The following is a 14,325-nucleotide window of genomic DNA, read 5'->3' as shown; positions in this document are numbered from 1 at the left end:
AGATGGGATTATGGAGATGGACATGGACATGGAGGGCTGGCGTCAGTCAGTCCAGTCAGTGACACCTTTTCTCACCCCGGGGGTTATGTTCATGCAACTCATGCAGGGACCGATATAGTCACTCAACTTCACCTCGAGTCTTTCAGGTAATGGGAGAGTTGGCGTCGAGGCATCACACACCCACACCCTTTTTCTTTTCCCTGGGATCCGCAGCATGGTCATGATTAGGCGGCTGCAGGGGTGTCCATAAAGTTGTGGATTCGAGCGAGGAACCGCCCCAGAGTCAGGGACGTGGTCTAATGCCACGCCCCCATCCCAGGCTATACTGCACCCCCCATATACCGACCCTTGGTTCAAGCATATTCTCGACTGCCATTATACGTGCCTTTGTTCTGGTTCTTCACTTTGTCCCTATTCTCCGAGTCCTGCATTACCCAATGCCAGTGTAGTATTTCTTCTTCTCTCACTTTCATAAACCCAACTTCTCGGATCAAGTTCCACGTCTGTATTGGTCTCTTCTCTTGCTGCTGTACAACTAACCAGCAACTAGTCCAGCTGAGGGCGTTGAGGGCTGAGCGAAACACCCCCAGGGACGCTTGATCATAACTGACACAAATTCATCCAAAACATTGCACTCACTCTATGCGAGCAATAAACCCACTCGCTCAACTGTGGATCAATCACGCCTCTCCCGTCGCCCTACCTGAACTGTTCCTCCTCAGAGCAAAGATCTCGATCCTTGTTCGCATTCTTGCCCTGGGGGTATTGGATCATAGCTGTGTCTCGCGGGTTCCCTACTAGCTGCACCGGCTGTGTTCAAGGATCTACGGGTGGTTGAGTTAACAGCTTGACTGTCTCAAGACCCGCAGCTCGATGCTGCGTACCTCATTCCACCTCATCTCTATATCTTCAAGGGCGTCCGTCCTCGAAAGATGAAAAAACATTCCCGATCAGACTCACTCACCAGACAACTGAACAACTTTACTCAACTCTTGATTATTCTTCACAGCCTTTTGAGACCAACCTTGAACACTTTCACCCTTTATTCGAGGTCAACTCAAGACATATTCACATACATCCCATCCCTTACTCATCTATTCTCTCTTTAACACTTCTTCTCATACTCAAAAATGCAGTTCGAGTCGGATTACCGGTTCGACATGGACGACTCCTTCAGCCTCTGCAGTCAGCCCATGTCCTGCCCTTCCACCACCACAAGCTTCTCCTCCGCCTCATCAGCCTACGACCCATTCACTCCTACATCTCGACGATCAACACCTCATGAATTCGGCAACATGGACTTTGATGGCCCTTACAACTCTGTCTCCCACCGGGCAGAGCTGACCCCTCCCTCATCAGCAATGGGCAAGTTCATGTTTGGCCCTGTCAAGCCTGAGCCTGAGCACATCTCATTCTCCGACTCTCTCCCCAACACTCCCATGAAGCGAGAACAACTCGGCTTCGAGTACGAGCACATGATGGACATGAACATGGCACACCACGGATCAATGGGCTCATTGACACCATCAAACTCCTTCGGCATGTATTCGTACTCTCCTGATGCTTCAATGGGCCCCGCCTCTTTCATGATGACACCAACCCAGAGCATCTCTGGCTCTGAGGCTGCCGAGACCGGCTCATCATGGTCTTGTGCCAACGATAGTCCCATCTCATTCTTCCCTAACAGACAACTCTCAAGTGACTTTGACACTTTCGATATGGACCGCCACTCTCAGTCACCTCTTGGCTACCATCTTCATGACCCCAACTCTCCCAACCGCATGCGTGCTCAAAGGAAGTTAATGGTGCATGAGATCCAGCAGAAGAGTGCTGAACTTCAGCGAGCTCAGATTCGATCATCGAGGAAGCGATCGATCAAGCCCGATTCTGCTCAAGTTGATGTTGTTCGAAGAGCCATGTGCAAGTGTGACTACCCTGGTTGCCACAAGGCCTTCCGACGAAATGAGCATCTCAAGCGTCACAAGCAAACGTGAGTATTTACTAAGATTCATAAAAAATGAACATTTTCACTGACAAAATGCAGTTTTCACGGTGAAGGACCTAACCGTTTCTCATGCGAGTTCTGCGGAAAGGACCAATTCAACCGCCAAGATAACCTCAACAACCACCGCAAGCTACACGCACGACCCAACAGCCGCAACCGCGGAGTTGAATTTATCCCTGCTGCAGTCCCTGTTATTGAGCAGGAGGAGCGAAGCAGGAAGCGAAGAGCGCCCTCAAAGTCCAAGATTGCTGAGAAGCGGGGCTCAGAATACTAAGCCTGTCATTGACTGCTTGGCATTACCTACTTTTACTTTTACTGATGGACATATCTTGGCCGGGTACCTTACTTAAGAACTCCGTCAGTCGCCACTGGCGGAATAACGAGAACAGGGAAGAGTCGAGTCCCAAGGGCGCCACTTATATGAGACACGCAGAACAAGACCAAGACCCGCGCACTCGCTCAACTTGATTGGGGAGATACACACACACATTCAGACACACATACCCAACAAACACATACATATTTTGTCTGTCTCGTCCACACACATTCGCATCTACACACTATCATATACGGAAAAGCGGAGCTGGAAAAAGAAAGGAATTGCAGCATTTCTGCAGCCAGACCGTCATATGGTCGACGCCGCTGCATTAGAGACTCGGGCAAGAGAGCTCTTTTGGAAAGCAAACGAAATTACAGGAGACACGAGGGTGTAATGGTCTGTATGATTACTATGTCTGAAGAGAAGACGCGGAAAAGGATTACCTGACTTGACATTACTTTCACTGTTACTTTTACTTGGGTGGCATTTGCATGATGGAGTTGTTATCACACAACTAGGTCCACTTCAAAGGTGCAAGGGCGTTTCTACCTTGGGAAGAGGCTTTCTACTTTACTTTGTTCTTTACTCGGTGTTGAGGAATTTTGTTGAATCCGTTCTTTACTTTTTTGGTTAGCTATTCTTTTCTCTTCTATTACCCTCCACATTCTGGACAAAGAATGGCTGGGACAATATGGTGGCGGATATAGGATTGGAGCAGCAGATAATGAAACAAGAAATTCTGTCAAATGAACACCTTCGTCATGACTTTCCCCATATTATCTCCTTGAAAGTGACATATCAATTAGCAATTCCTTTTTTTTTTTTTTTTTTTTTTTTTTTGAGCTGGCGCAGGGAACATGGCTGAGCTGGACATAGTGATGCCTGTTCGTGGAGAGACAAGACAGACAAAGCTGGAGATTGCATTGCATAGTGCAGGGCAAGGGTGAAAGGCATTCACGTGTTGATTGATTGGCTTGAGGATATGTAGTTTGTGTTTAGAAGCAGATCTTCAGGTGGTCTATACCCAGAAAAGTAGGAAACCAAAAGATATCAGATATGACCAAGACAGCATCCGACAGAGAAGACTTCAGCTTCGGCAGGCTTTAGAGTTTCTGGGACTTCTTGGCCCGAGCGTAGAGCGGAATTGGAGCATTTCACGGACAGGCAGAGCGAGCAGTACAGCGAAAGAGACAGTGGATGGGATGGGATGGATGCTTTGGCTTCCGATAGACAGCTCCATAATGTCTCAGATCTCGGGGTAGGACCGCCTGCCGATCCGCGAGTCACCCTGGCACCCTAGTCCCAGCACTGACAAGGGGCATGCACAGGCTCATTGCTTCTGCTAGATTAGGATGAGATGAGTGATATGAGATGGCAAGATACGGCGTAGCAGCACCCGCTGCTCTGGGTCTGGCAGATTTGATGTGCTGTACATACATGAAAGAGACAGAAAGACGGGTCGACAAGGCATTGGTGTGGTGTGTTCTTCTAGGGCCTCGGTGGACACTCCGATGGACGTCGGATGTGATATATGATATTTCTGGGCTAACAAGAGGCTCAAACGGTAGTGGCTGAGACAGGGGAGCGATGATGTGATTGGAGCTTTTAGATCCGGCCAGAGATTTTTGAGGGTCTGGATCTAATAATATTAAGATTTGGATTGCGGGAGGTACAGAGACACATGTCAAACGGTTTCTGATTTGCAATATTAGCAGAGGGAATGTCAACCGTCTTTGCCTCCCGACCCGAGGAATGCTAAGATCAACGAAATGTAAGCGGCAAAGGCCATTGGACACGATCCGCAGCGGAGCAGATTACTATCTAACGTTAGTTCATTCATTGAGAAAAACTGCGGATACAGGTATTCCAAATTGGGAAAAGAGGTCTCTTGGACTGGACTGGGGGCTATTGTAGACTACGCGGGCCGTGGTGGAGAGGAAGACTCTACTAGAGTAGATAATGCCAGCACGTCCAGGCAGACCATCGGAAGAGAACAACACCCTCAAGGAGAAATTATTAGAGTTTCCGAGTGTCAAAAGGGTTGTTTAGAGTCAGAAGGGTTGCATAAATAGTTCCAATACATAAAATGAATTAGGTAGGAAAAGTCTTCCTACAGGGAGGTATGCAGCCAGTTTCATCCATAGTGGCCTGGGTCAGGCAGTTTACGGCCATGTCTTTAGTAAGAGTTGCCTTATGAGTGCAACTAGATCGTGGCGAGATGTGTAGGGAGGAGAAAGAATTGGGGAATTATGATGACATGCACACTTTCACATTTCGCACAGAGACAGGGGACCATGATATGATCTGATATGACAATGTCGATTATTGTATGAGGCTGAACATGATCGAGTCCGTGCCGACAAGGGGAAGGGGATCTCCAATGCTGAGGCGCTTAGGGGGTCACTTGCATGGGGTATCAGGGTGTCTACATTATCTCGAGAGTCTAGTAGTGTCTCTTGGGCCGTGGTCCATAGGATGATTCAGTGTATGCGATGTCAGTGGATAACAGTCCGTGGCTGAGATGAAGGCTGACACAAAACCCTTGGACCCTTTTTCTCTTGCCGTGTGTGTTTTGCAGCTCGGATAAGGGTTCCCACGGGTTCTGTACTGTTGCACAGACCCTATCCCGTGGGATTGAGGCGTTGAGGAGACGTTTGTGCCTGGAATGAGCTGAGATGAGGCGCCGATGTGCAACGCGAGATGGGAGGGGACGAGGAAGTACTGGAACATGACACGATACATTCGATTCAGGGAGGCTTAGGAACAGGAGACAGGAACAAAACGTCCGCGATCTCCGTAGACTCTAAAGATATGGACCTTTTTTGTTATCCAATAAGTATGGACAGTACTCACTCCATCTCAACGCCATTGTTAGCCCAATGCAAAAACGACAAGTTACATGAGCTAATGTCACTATTCATCTCGTAGACCACATGATGCCCTTAAACAAAGAGGCCGAGTTACGTCTATCATAGAGCACGTGAACGGGAATAGGGGAAACACAACAAATACCGGTTAAGCGACGACGCCGGCGCGGAGACTAGGGTCAGGGCTATTGAGTTACGGGAATGGCTTCGTTGATGACATTGGTGCGGCTCCACAGGGGTCCCCCAACACAGTAATTCATCTACAGTGCAGTTCTCAGTCGCAGTAGAGAACGAGAACCCCTGAAAGTCTGTTTTTCCTTTTGTGGTGCTCGGCCGGCACTTGTTAAAAAACAGAGTTTGAATGGACTGGTGGAGGCTATTTCGTGTTTGGGGGTTAACTTGCTACTATTGGGTGTGAGGGAATATTCTCTGGAAGCCTATGATCTCTGCATGGTTCGTTCCCGGCAACCGGTTTACTTATCTAAACGAGGTTGCAGTCAAAATGGAGAATGCAATGTAGATCAGATAATCAAACATAGGCCATGTCAAGCTGAATTGCGATTTCGGGTGCAAGTGAAGCCCGTGATCGACGCCGGGTTCTGTACCCAAGGATCAGTAATAGTTGGACATGGGTTGCATGAACCAGGTAATGAATGAGTAAATGGTTGAGTTGATAGTTCTCTTTGCTTCTTGATACTGTGGTCATAGGAATGAAAAAAGAGGTGGTTATACAGCATAAAATGATGAACTGCAGTGGCGGCAATGACGCAAGAGATTAGAAGGCTACTGTACGTAAATACAAAAAGAGAAGCGAAAAAAGAAAGAAACGAACATGATCTTGGTATGGGGGACATGCTATTCCATGCATGAGATTGCATATGTCGATTACCTTGGCCTACAGTGCAGTAAGTAATACGACACCTACATACAATAGCAGGCGGAGTCTTCCCCCGTCGGGTGAACGTATCACATGTATAATGTGCATGTATTTGCGAGATGTGATAGATCGCGGGGAAAGAATGCGTCGAATTGGTTGGTAAGTCTGCTCGGCAAGACAGGGACAGGGACAGGGACATGACCTGCATGGTATTTTGTGGAGATATCATCAAGTAGAATGCCTGCCGTCGGATACTGTAAGGTAAATGCACTGCAATGCAATGGATACGAGAGGTGATAATCTGTTGAGTTGTGAGAAGTGATAGTGACAGCTCTGTTTCCGAGAAATTGCCTGTTAATCAATCTCGCAGGGTCACATCAACTGCAGTTTTGACAGCTGTTCAAGGATACAGACCCTCTGTAACTCAAAATTAGCCGTCATGGCGGCTCTTCAATTCAGCTCTCATGGTCACTGATGACGACCCTACAGTATAAGCGATGCAGTTGACACAGTGCACACGTCCCTGATCGACCCCCTGTAACTTAGCTCCGATCTTGGCATCAGCCGTTAAAACAGGCTGAAGAGGCCTGTGCGCTTGTCACTTGCTGCTGTGCCACAGCCAATAACAAATTCGCGGAGTATTTCCGTCTGAATAATGTCATCATCAATCTCCACTGCCTGCCCTGCCAGCCAGCAACATGCACATGCACTGCTAGTAACCAGCTGAGGAACGGAGCGTCACCACTTTTTTTTCTCTCTCTTTTACTGTATGCCCATGATTATCAAAGTTGAGACTCGGATTATCTCGACCGACGCAAACCCCGGGGACCCCGGAGCCTGGTTGTTTCGATGCTGGGCCGGGCTGACTTAGCAATCTCGCGATGGCTTCGCTTCCATCTTACCAAGATGCCGTCTCCCCCGACTGGCTGCCCCTAGTGGCTCCCTACGTCTCTCCCAAGGACTATCCGGCATTGTGCGGTGTAAATCGTCGGTACTGGGACGTTTTTGCCCCACGCATATGGAGTCGTATCCCACGCTCAGACACAGTGACCGGTCTTGATGATGCAGAATATGGTGAGCTATGGACTGAACAATGCCCTAGTCTCTTGTCCTCAGAGCAGGAACTGATTAGTTTCATCAGATTTGGATTGGTTGCTGAACTCTGTTTTCAACGGCGTCAGTCGGATGAGATCCGAGACGTTGAGCCTTGTTCGAGTCTTTGATGCTCGCTCCATCAGGGGTACATATTCTCTCAGCATGGGTGTCAACCTCAACACGAAGTTGAAGAATGCAGTCAAGTTCTTACCAAACCTAAACTGTATTCTCATCGATGGCCATGAAGATCTTGACCCTTCTGAATCTTTCGCAGAGGTCGGACATCAGATTCAACTCCTCAGCATGGCCGGTTGCCCCGTGTCACTATCAATCAAGTTCATCAACACACTTCGCGGAATTGTCTATCTAGATCTCTCATATGCTTCGGGATCACTCCGTCCCTTATTCCAAGACGATGTGCTCCCTGAATTACGTGTCCTGAAAATCCAAGGCAAGGAGGTTGACGACACCATTATTGAGAATCTAACCGCTCGATTCGGAACTCGTCTATGGAGCTTGGACTTGATTAACAACAAGCTAACAGACCAGGCGCTTGATAGTATTTGGACTCATTGTTTGTGGCCAGCCAATCTTCGCTCGGATACCAACTTTGATGTCGAGGGTAAGCTGGAATTCGGATGCACAACCCCTGACTTTGGGACCTGGACTCGCATTGTTGAGTCTGATTGGAGTGCCTCTTTCAGTCATCCAAACAGACATTTTGTCGACGCACCGCTGTATGATCTTCACGATACACTGCCCCAAGAATGTGTGTCTAAACGACTAGACGGGAAATTCCCCATCAAATCAGATGCGGCGGACGCCGTTTGCCGGGGCCTCCAAGGCGAGGACCCCTATTTCCCACCAGCGAGTTTTCAAGCTTCACAAGGGCTTACGCACCTCAACCTCTCTGGCAATCGGGTCTCATCCCTCGGCATCATGAAGCTACTTACGCTGTGCCGTGGACGCCTCGAACAGTTTAGCTGCGACTCTATGATGCTTGTTCCGCCTCTGAAAGGGACTATGGCCTCAGTGTGGTGGCCTAAGGCGACTAAACTCTATGGCTTTTATGCTTCACATACACTACGGCCGGTGCTGTCGTCGAACTTGCGGGTAGTCAAGCTACACCATTCAGTAGTGACTCAAATTCCCACATTGGAACTTGAGGGATTCTCCAGCATGGCTTGTCTGCACATCGCTGAGAATATACTCCTGCCGCGGGCTGAGATGGCCTTCCCCGAGCCTTTTGTCCCTGACATGAATCCACGCGTCACCTCACTAACCCTTACACATGTTCCGCGGCGTTCAAGTGGCCCGCTGATCAATAGACTGGTTTCCTTCCTAAAACTTCTCTCTACGCAGGAGCGTGCGCTTTTTGACCTGTCATCTCGGCGGGGTCCCAGCGTCTTGGCCGGCCTCCGTCACTTCCGGCTCGAATTCGAGCAGGATGCTTACGAGGGCGATGCCTATATTGCCGGAGAGATAGATGCTAAACAACTACTGAACTCGGGCGATAAGGGGTTCAGTTTCTTCGATGACGAGGCCGGCCGGCGCCCGCGGCCCGTTCGAGAGCTAGCTACATCTCCCCCTCAGAAACGGGATCTGACTGAATTTTCCGTTTCTCAAGGGGAGCAGGAGCTGGAGACTGAACACCTTGACATAGACGTCTGGGTGGATGGAAAGTCCACTACGGTCAAGGTATGGGTCGGCTCAGCCTCTAACGAAAGTAGCAACCCCATGCTACGAGACTATCGAGAACTGGCGTTGCATTGCAAAGTGCATGATCGTATCGGACCGGCCTCCCCTGCACAAATACGTGCGGGCGTCCCCTCTTCGGCACTCGTCTTTCACACAGCATGGTGTATGGCGATCATGCCCTGTCGGCATAGGTCTGCCACCATCAAAAAGCCGACAAGGGTTGAGCTTGACGCGATGAAAGACGTGCTGTCTGAGCTAAAACAGTTCCGCCTCGAAGGCAGGGCAAAATACCTCAAGCTGCAAGGCCAGTCTGCCAGCGGAACCTGCCCGCCTGGTCCACCGCATGGATTCTGGCTTGGGAAGCTTGAGGTTTCGACTCACCAGGGGACGCTACGGAGCAAAACCGCAGACTATTGGAGATGAGCCGGGCGTCTAAACTACTGCCCGAAGAAATTGTGCGAGGAATACTCCGGACACTTCAAACTTTGTTTTATCAAATAGTCTGTCAAAGGGTAGGTTTGTGTGTCTGGAACTGGTTTTGAAACTTTTGATACCCTCGTTTTGACGTCGGGCTGGAGGGGACCGAACATCGTCAACGGCGTGCTTGGCATTGAGTTTCATAATTATCTGATGGGGAGATACGTGGCTAGCATAGGCCGATATACACAGAATGAGGAGAATCCTGACATCGACATTGGTTCAAGGATCGCCAGCTCAGGTGGCAAATGTCATGTCTCTCGTTCTCCGCCGAAACTGTCGGTTCTTCAGGATGCATAATTCGACTTTCGGGTTGACTTCATTATGACGAATTCCTCTGATGCTGCGCTTTGATGCGATATGGATTTATTCCCTCATATTCTGGACATTGACAGTAAGCTCACTCTTGACCATCCTCTGACCACATTCCTAACTAAGGAGATGATAGACATTCGCTTGCTAGCCGAGGTATGGGTTCCAAGACACTGACTGGCAGGCTGACAGCTATGGCGAGTAACATCGCGTCAACGCGTCGTCCAGGATAGGCAGTCACTAGAGTCTAGACCCTCAGCTGACAACAAAATATTCGCCTACCCATGGATCCTCTTCCCTACCTTACAGAGAAGACCCCTTGTGCATGTGCATCATGGACGAGGGGGGGGGGGGGGGGGGGATGTTCTACGTTGTGGGTAAGAATGTCTTTGACGGGTTGATTATAGAGTTTTGTGGCACACGGCACAGAGTCTTGATCTTGACCAGTCCTTCTTTGGAGGACGTTACGAAGGAAGAGGGTCCGAGCTTAGCAAGAAAGGAATCCAACCTTGGGTTAGAACCAAACGATCCCCTTTGGGCTAAAAGCCGCAAGCTACAGGCCCAAGGCACGGTATTTGTTAGAGTTTTGAGGCTTTGAAGCTATTCGCAACAGTGCCCCAAGCAGGAGAAGGGGGGCCCAATACGAGCTGTGTATTCTTGGCGCTAGCGCAGCGACCCGAGCCGTAAACGTTAGCCTGACGAGAACGGTTTCCCGAATGGCTGGATGAACTTCTCAATCAGGATTGAAGCCGACACTTGCGTTTAATTATCTTTCAGTTCAGTTTCTGTCTTGCCTTCGTTTCTCTCAAGACCAAAACAAAAGTGTCCCCATTCATGCATACTACAGGCTCGTGCTGCGGTGGTCTAGAACGCCCTGGACCTGAAAGCAGGCCCAGCTAATGTACATTACAGAACAGTCTAGCCTCCAATGGGGCATAATTGTAATCTATTAGATAACATCTCTGCAGCATGAAGAATAAGGGGAATTTTGGAGCGTAACATCGTCTTGTTTCCAACTGTACCAGGACCGCTCCACGCAGCCGGAACGCAGTGCGTCGGCATCGCCGCGGCATCTGCACTTCTATACTGGTGTCGACGGAGGTGGCTGCCTGACTGCCAGGGATCACACGTATCGGGGACCTATGGCGAAGCTCCGTTGCTCCCGAGGGATTGGGAACGGACACTCCCGTTCCTTGCATGGCATGGCATGGCTGTCTAGTGAGCCGGACTCTCGGGTCTGTCGGTGCTTCCCTTTCCTTCTTCTGGGCAGAGTATGCGGCTGCCATCGAGATCTTCAGCAGCTCTTTGAGGCAATTGATCCCTGACGGAGCATGGCATGGCAAGGCAAGGCAAGGGGGGTTGTCAAGCTATTGATCTCTTGCATACTGCAGCTTCGGCGAACATGAGAGGAATGGACCATTGGGACGCAAAGAGGATCAATATCGCGCGAGATGAAATATTTTGGAAAGTAGGCCGATATTTCCTCCTTGGCAGATCGGTAAACCTTTGCTGATACTTGGGAGAGGTGGCAAAATACTCTTCACCGGCTTACACAACGGCTTGCAGAGCTGTCAGTGACCTGCCATTAATTAAGACCTGAACTAGAAAAACACACGGATTGCTAAAGCGCTCCCTCAGTTGTGTTATCACGCCACAAGCATCTCATTAATTCGTCATAATGGTCGGTGCCGTTCTAGCAAAAAAAAAAAAAAAAAAGGTCAAAGAGTCAGGTCCGATATCCTGCCTTAGTCCGTCCGTGTGGGGCCGAGCTGAGGTCCGCCCGGGCCGCGGCTTTTACCGTACAGGAAACTCGGGAGGCGCTCCGGAAACGGGACAAGGCTGAGAGATTCAACGACGATTGTATAGAACAAATGAACCACAGTTATTGGTAGTGGAACTGTATAGGGTAACACCAAGACATAGATTGGCGTTGTGGTGAGGAAGTGGGAGCATTTGTGATATATTCATGATAAACAGAACTCTGTATCAGTGGTTGCGACGGAATATCAACATCGACTTGGCCAATTGCAACCCCGGTGTTATATTTATTGTGTGTCTATAGCTGGTGGTGGTTGGAGGCGTATCATTCATTGTACATAGATTCCTCCATGCCAAAACGTCTGATCGGTGGCATTCATAGCTAAGTAGCAAACAATACATTAATAAGGGATGCCGATCTCAAGGCCCCTTTCAATAAACACGGATATCTAAAACCATAATTACAATCTTGTTATCTTAGAGAATTGGTTGCAGCCTCTGCGTAGTACCGTACTATAATAGCCCATTACCAACCTGTCGATCTATCCATACGACCGAGGTCTCAGCATATTCAACTGAACCTGCTGGCCAGATAAATACACGCGCGATGCAAGGGTCACCGCGTGAGTCATCCTGTCAATTCCTCATGGTGTTCAGGGAACACCGACGGACACGGTGCAACGATCTTTTCCGGTCTTTGCGGGGCCGAGCTGCGGTCCACCAGGCTCTTACAGCTTCCGTGAGATCCCCTAGGATCCGAGATAGCACCTTTGATGTTTCCCATAGAAATGGACTCGGTATTCATTAGCTGCAAGCCAGTCAGACTCAATAAAGTATAGCAGTAAGGTTCAAAATAAAATAAATAAATAAATAAAAAACGGCGATAATCTATAGGCTACATTATTAGAGATACTTGCATGCTAGACTGATCTCTTATCTAGAAGGAAATACTCTTGATACTAATGATCTAATTAGGTCAATCCTCTGAAGTACGAATAGGGTGCACTCTCGGATTCTAAGGGATAGGCAACGCAGATAGCTGTCAAACAAACGGTACATGGCTAAGAGACTCGACGATGATTGTATAGAATAACTCAGCTATAGTATGAATTATATCGGCCTCTGAGGTAATGACATCAAGTGATAGAATAGCTATATAGCCAGGGTATAATGACATAAAGAACTCACTCGCAAGAAAGAAACTATCTAATTATTATAAACTCAATATCTACACCAAATAGGTGCAAATTAGATATACATATAATTGACCAGCAGTTTAACTGCCGTCGATCGCTTAAACATAATCAATAACTGTAGCCATCTAAAATCACCACAAAGTCTTTCATGTGTGAATTAGGAGTGTCAAGTAGCGATGGTTTTTTGCAACGAGTTTGAAGTCATAGTTGTCGGCAAGCTCATGGCTTGTCCGTACCATCTAATCTCATCTACTCTCTAATTGAATGGCCATAGGGAGATCTTCGAATCGTTAAGTATGGAAGGTTATAATAGCATCCCCTGGCTAACTTCTCAGATATGAATGTTGACCAAAACAAAGTCAGTCCGAATTCAACTCCATTATCATTGTTCTAACATCAAGATCTCTTGGGTCCTGTCACTGTAGCAGAAATCAATAGAATGTTGTCTCTCATCATTGGTTGGATAGGATAGGCACTTAGGGGTGCATGCTTCATGATCATGAATTTTACATATTCACAGAAGGTTGAATATGCATATTACGGTCTTGCATCTTTGATGAGGCCGTGCAGACCAGGATCTATCAATATCTCGGGGGAGGGGCTTGCTGACTTGAAGGAAGATCTCTTCGCAGAACGGATTGCTGAAGGTAAAATAGAAAGTAAGTCTTTGAACAGATGAAAGTGGGACGACAGTCTCTGTAGGTGTCTCAATCTCCATGCATGTGTCTTTCTCGTGTGCTCAATTCTAGGTCGCGCGAGTCCATAAACTGAGCTGACAAGACTAAATCCTATCATTGTTGTAATATATTCTGGAAACTACACTAAACCTATAACCTGCTGAGGTCAGAATTGTGGTTGGTGGATTTTCTATTATCCCTGGGTTTTGTTGGTCGGAGCTGGTGTGTGTACACCACAAACACTCACAAACACCAACACAGAAATATTCAATTGGAATTCATAAAATCTGTGTTTCAACACGAATGTCACATCTTCGTCGGTCCAATTGTGGACCCAGCGACCTCCAACACTCGAGGTGAGTCTTGCTGACGCTGTCTCTTTACCAACAAATTTCTAGACAAGTTTGCAATCAATCCTCCAAAATCTAGACGTTGTGCACGACGCGCAACATTATCGATATACGCAGATCTCTGCCCCATGCTTTGTTTGCTGCACAATCTCCATATACTTCAACTGACTTCAACTTTTTCCATGTTGCTGATCGCGAAGTTCCATGGTCGTTATCATACTATGAACGCGCATGGTCTGTCAGACATCATTACCATGTGATGTGTTGAGATTCATAAGAACTGTTCATGGAACAGAATGAGTGTATGAAGCGAAGGATGCGGATAGAGTTGTCGCGTCTCAACACCTCACGTTTAAGGGATTATTTGTATTGAAGCAAGGATGCGGATCACTGACTCAGAATGATTGTGGTCATCATGGTGGACAGGATATTGTCCATTCACGCGACTGCACTGCTCAGCTGACATGAATATTCACAACATAAGCTTCTACAAACAACTGACAATCCTGGAACACATGCTGAAACAAGCTCTACTACTGCCAACTCAACAAATCAACCCAAAAATAGCAACTTCTGAACACGCAGAAATGGTGGTGTTTACGACAGTAACACGTCTGCTGATGTTTGGACTCGAGATGGTATTTTAGGAAACATCATCTGGGAAGTCCGAAAGATGGGTCGGGCTGAACTGAGT

The 14,325-nt window shown here is 48.0% G+C and overlaps 2 protein-coding genes across 2 annotated transcripts; both read left to right on the top strand.

Annotated features, from left to right (window-relative positions):
* The first annotated feature begins 938 nt into the window (after nt 1–938).
* FOBCDRAFT_8612 (uncharacterized protein) lies at nt 939–2,372 on the top strand. The gene is made up of 2 exons (XM_031195679.3): nt 939–1,990; nt 2,045–2,372. The coding sequence occupies exons 1-2, from the start codon at nt 1,131–1,133 to the stop codon at nt 2,277–2,279; spliced, it is 1,095 nt and encodes a 364-aa protein (XP_031028389.2). The 5' UTR covers nt 939–1,130; the 3' UTR covers nt 2,280–2,372.
* Nucleotides 2,373–6,949: 4,577 nt separating this feature from the next.
* On the top strand, nt 6,950–9,351 carry FOBCDRAFT_284649 (uncharacterized protein; the record flags this gene model as incomplete). Its single annotated transcript, XM_031194606.3, has 2 exons — nt 6,950–7,142; nt 7,210–9,351. 2 exons carry the CDS (start codon nt 6,950–6,952, stop codon nt 9,282–9,284), a joined length of 2,268 nt encoding a protein of 755 aa, XP_031029344.2. The 3' UTR covers nt 9,285–9,351.
* Nucleotides 9,352–14,325: the final 4,974 nt, after the last annotated feature.

Source organism: Fusarium oxysporum, chromosome I, assembly GCF_013085055.1.
Source record: "Fusarium oxysporum Fo47 chromosome I, complete sequence".
NCBI lineage: Eukaryota > Fungi > Ascomycota > Sordariomycetes > Hypocreales > Nectriaceae > Fusarium > Fusarium oxysporum.
The sequence above is the reverse complement of the archived record's forward strand: the minus strand, read 5'-3'. Positions and strand labels throughout refer to the sequence as shown.